This window comes from Dicentrarchus labrax, unplaced genomic scaffold (genome assembly GCF_905237075.1).
Source record: "Dicentrarchus labrax unplaced genomic scaffold, dlabrax2021, whole genome shotgun sequence".
NCBI classification, from domain to species: Eukaryota; Metazoa; Chordata; class Actinopteri; family Moronidae; genus Dicentrarchus; species Dicentrarchus labrax.
The window spans coordinates 11,472,461-11,477,073 of record NW_026136702.1 but is presented as its reverse complement, the minus strand read 5'-3'; the positions used below and the strand labels follow the sequence as shown (position 1 = coordinate 11,477,073).

At 41.4% G+C, this 4,613-nt stretch overlaps 1 protein-coding gene across 2 annotated transcripts; it reads left to right on the top strand.

Moving 5' to 3' along the window:
- The first annotated feature begins 81 nt into the window (after positions 1–81).
- On the top strand, positions 82–4,310 carry LOC127372104 (free fatty acid receptor 4-like). Of its 2 annotated transcripts, XM_051415506.1 has the most exons (4): positions 82–1,730; positions 1,917–2,308; positions 2,397–2,528; positions 3,767–4,310. In XM_051415506.1, the coding sequence occupies exons 1-4, from the start codon at positions 1,715–1,717 to the stop codon at positions 4,139–4,141; spliced, it is 915 nt and encodes a 304-aa protein (XP_051271466.1). In that variant the 5' UTR covers positions 82–1,714; the 3' UTR covers positions 4,142–4,310. The 2 variants fall into 2 exon arrangements, with proteins under 2 accessions (XP_051271466.1, XP_051271457.1); XM_051415497.1 differs by having other exon boundaries at positions 82–2,308.
- Positions 4,311–4,613: the final 303 nt, after the last annotated feature.

The following is a 4,613-nucleotide window of genomic DNA, read 5'->3' as shown; positions in this document are numbered from 1 at the left end:
CGAGGTTGTGCTTCTGAGTATTTAAACCCACAAAGCTTTGATTAGCTCTAAAATGCTCCCTTACTCTATGAGAAGATTGATTTTTAGCCACTATATTTCACTGACTTTTCTTGTAGCGCCACCATAAAGTTCACATTCCTGGTTTTGATTGAAATATCTTAAAGTTTGGATGGATTGCATTGAAATTTGTATAGATATTCAAGGTCCCTGCAGGATAAATTCTAGCGACTGACTTTTTAATCTAGCGCATAGGGTCAGTATTCCAATTTGCTCAAAACGTTGGCTTGTATCCAACTCATTTGTGTGATACTTTGACAAATCATGCTGCCGTAGGTCATTTAACCTTCCCAGGTCGCACACTGTTCAAACCAGATGAATAGCTCAAAACAGCTTGGGTGAGTTAATCCCTTTCCTGTGCTATTTAAGGAAGTGGATTAGTATTGCCAACAATATGGAGAGTCCGAGGACTTTGAAAGAGAACGTGACAGTGTGGAGAGGGTCCAGGCTATCCTTCGGCTGCAACTTAGGCTAACATCTTCAGAAATAGATGTTAATATCATTTAGACGCCTCCTAAATTGCTCTGCCTTTCAGGTGCTTTTCATATGGAAGCATCTTCATTGAAAGTTGGAATATGAGCTCAGACTGTCTGAGAAGCAGAGTGTTTCTCTTGTGGTCTTGTGTAGATTATCAACACCAGACAGGGCAGAAATACTTTTAGAGAAAGGAGGATGTGTATTAGTTTATTTGTGAAACGATTCAGAAACATTGTTAAACCTATCCCTGTAGGGTTTCTAAGATGCAGATGAAAAGCCTATTTTCAGCCGCTGATCAGTGTATCCCCACTGCTGTAGATTACCAGGAGGTAAACCTGGTAATCTAATTCACAGTGTAAATAAAAGTGGCGTCAGACTAATTAGATCACAAAAGCTAATTTGCGATTTACACAGTATTACTGTTTAAGAGTTGCATTGATTGAAGATTAGAACTTTAGATTAACCCACGGGGTAGTCGTGTCAATCCCAGTCGACAACTAGAAGAGAGCATTCAGTGGAGTGCAGATCTCCGCCAGGAAACCGACACTGAAGCGCCAGCGCTACCACCACTGCCAGATGCAGCCCGTGGGGATTTGCAAAGTGAATAAAGTTTTTTTTGTACGAGTGTTCTGGGTTTATCTAACAGTATAAAAAATAAACAGGACCAAGTTCAAATTTATTTAGAACATTTTGTATTTATGTAGAACATTTTGTTGTAGCACAACATGAAATGGAACCCCTCCCTACCTTCCCTCTCCTTTCCCAAACAAGGAAGAGTTGTATCTCACTCAGTTGTACCTCCCAGCTCCCTCTATGGTCCATTTATATGGCATAAAAAAAGACAGAACATTGTCAGATAAATGTAAGAGTTGTAACTAAATAATCTGTTGAATGTGCTGATAGAGTGTAGGAAGGTCAGTGTAGAAAGCGAAGGATTGAAGGACAAGGTGGTAGATATGGGAAGGGAGTAGAGTAAAGTCTGTCAGGGATGGGACCAACAATTAGTACAGATTAAAATGGCTTCATTTAAACAAAACAGAACAGTGGCAGACAAAATCACAAATAACATCTTGTAATGTTTGACTCCCCTTCCGGTAGCAGTTGGAGCAAGTGGCATCATGAATGATAGTCACCACCCTCCATCCCTCCTCCTCCTCCTCCCTCTCTCTGCTATCACTTTATGCATTATCAGCTCAGTAAGTATCTCGGATCTAGAGCACCTTTTTCAGCCTATATGGATAAAAACTCTCACGTTCACTTACCCCACTCAAGAAACTTCTCTTATTTTTCCTTCTTCTCTGAGCCGCACCACTCAGATCATGTTGCTGACACTATTGTTGAGACCCTGGTTATGACTGCTGTCTTCCTGGTCTCCGTGGCAGCAAATGCAGGAGCTGCAGCCCAGGAAACCCGGGAACGCAGACTGCTGGCCAACAAGACCATCCTGACCCTCAACTTGTTTGTGGCCGACCTGCTGTTTGTCAGCATGATCCCACTGATTGTGGCAGTGCGCTGGACTGTTTCCTGGACGCTGGGGGACACGGCCTGTCGCACTGTGCTGTATGTCATCTGTATGAGTGGCTGTGTCACCATCACTACACTGGCTTCCATCAGTGTGGAGAGGGTCCAGGCTATCCTTCGGCTGCAGACCGTGCCCACTTTAAACCCCAGGATGGTGACCGCCACCCTCTTTTTCATCTGGGCCTTTTCTGCACTGACCTGCATACCCCTCAGCCTGTTCTTCACTGTGATGGAAGTGGATTTCCCTGAGCAGGTATGGATGGATTGTTACGTTAAAGGAAAGCTCAGTGTCCCTGCCATTAATGTAGTTTTATCTGTTTGTTTTTGTGTGTTTTCAACAGGAACGTGTACACATTTGTACTCTCAAGTGGCCTGACGCAACTGGAGGGATTGTGTGGAATGTAGCCTTCACTGCCCTGTGCTTCCTTCTCCCAGGATTAATAATTGTGTTCAGTTACAGCAAAATATTACAGGTGGGTTTATTATGCAGTCAGGAAGTTAAGGAAGCGACTGTTTAAAACACAGAGAGTTTTTAAGGATATGGGGATCCCAGTTACACTTTTAAAGTATTTTAAGTCCCAGACAAAATCCCATGGTAGGACACGGGCCAACATTGCTTTAGTCCATCTGTTTATACTTAACCACTTTCCTACCCTGTCTGTGGCTCTATAAATATAACTTATTACCCTAAAATATATGGAGAAGAGAGTGCATTTGTTGGGAACTTTTTTAACAGCCATGGATTAATATACATTTGGTCCTCTAGGTAGTATTTACTGCTGTGAGACAGACTCAGAATACACTACAGTGCCCATTTTTATGGTAATAAAGAACTCAATCAGGGGTGCCCAGTTAGCTCAGTTGGTAGAGCTGGCGACCCATATATGGAGTTGCTGCAGCCTCCTGGGTTCAAATCCGACTTGCGGCCCTTTTCTGTGTGTTATCCCCTCTCTCTCTGCCCCTCTTTCCTGTTGATCTTCAGCTGTCTCTATCCAAAAAAGGCATGAATAGGCCAAAAAATAACTTAAAAAAAAAAAGATTTCAATCAGTGCAATGATCTGGCTCACTGATGTGTTTTCAATAGTTTTTGGACCACAATATGTCAAAGAGGAACAAGCCACAACAGGCTTTGGATCCACAGGCAAAACAATAATTGTTGGTTGTGGTGTTTTCATGGGATTAGTTGACAATACAAAGAAAATACAATATCACCATATCCTTTAAAAGGTAAAAAAAAAAAGCTGAAACAATCCATTAATGCCAACTCATGCCCCATAATTTACAGATACATTGACATTTGTACCATCTGTGATTATTAGTCATTTCTCTGTCCTTGAGGGAACAGAGATGTGTGTGTTTTGTTAATTACTGGAGCTGAAAATGGTTTTGGTGTTTGAGTACAGAGCTGTGCACTATCAACTGTCAATATTACATTGGACAACCAGTTCTACCAGTGTGGACATTAAAGTGATACAGATAGTGGAAATTGATTCTGAGAAGCCACACATTGGTTTTAGCTCTTGGAAGACTTCATGGATGTTTGAGACACATCGGAGACAAACATAAAGGACACCTTGCTCTGTGTGTAAATCCATATGCAGATCAATCAGGTTGCATATATGGTTTCATTGTATCTCGTCTGTCCACATCATATAATGTCACAAAGTACATAATGTCAGTGTTGAGTATTAATGTTTTATTTGTTTTACAGATTGCTAAAAGTTGTAGGCGGAGGCTCCAATCCCAACATGGCCAGCCACCAGTTGTGTACCATGTGTCCCGCCAGGATATGAAGCTCTTCCGAACTCTTCTGGTCCTTGTGCTTTCTTTCTTAATCATGTGGAGCCCAATTTTCATCATCACCTTCCTTATCCTGGCCAGGAACTTCATTGGTCACTTGGATGTCTCCTCTACTATGTTCTTCTGGGTGGTAACGTTCACACTGGCCAACTCAGCCCTCAATCCCATCCTCTACTCTGTCTGCCAGTTCAAGAACAGCTGGTGCAGGCTCTGCTGTGGCTCTGAGATAGCACCGATGAGAAAGGGAGCTGGTGTCAGTGGTCGAGCTCAAGAGAAACATCCATGATTATCATCTGGTGAAACTTGATATACAACATACAGTTAACCCTTAATGTAAGACACAGTATTTGCTTGTTGCACTCCTTAGATGGTGCATTCTCATTTTAAGATTGAAACACCTCTGAAAGAGCAAACAATGTAAAGATAATTCCAATTTTAATAAATATTTGCCATTTTGTGATTCTCAGTCATTTCTTTTCAGTCTACAAAAATGTATCTTACCTTGAAATGCCTTAAAATAAACGTGGTGTGGCAGCACAGATTATTATTAGTTGAAATAATCTTTAGTTATTTTATAATTGTTCCATAAAAATTGTTTGAAAGTTGGAAATTGTTGAGTATTTTGATTCTTTAAATGTCAAACGTACCATAAAACCAGGGTCCCTACTAGACGCAGGTCTCTTTTAAAAGCCTGGTATGGCTACACGTTTTGACAAATAAACACAGGTCTCCAATAGAGGCCTGGTCTGGATTTTATA

What these genes read in the sequence shown, in the direction of transcription:
- LOC127372104 (XM_051415497.1), top strand. Translation starts at nt 1,715, where the DNA reads ATGCATTATCAGCTCAGTAAGTATCTCGGATCTAGAGCACCTTTTTCA. An exon ending in AAGTGGATTTCCCTGAGCAG is followed by an intron (nt 2,309 to 2,396) that starts GTATGGATGGAT and finishes TGTTTTCAACAG; the next exon opens with GAACGTGTACACATTTGTAC. An exon ending in GTTACAGCAAAATATTACAG is followed by an intron (nt 2,529 to 3,766) that starts GTGGGTTTATTA and finishes TTTGTTTTACAG; the next exon opens with ATTGCTAAAAGTTGTAGGCG.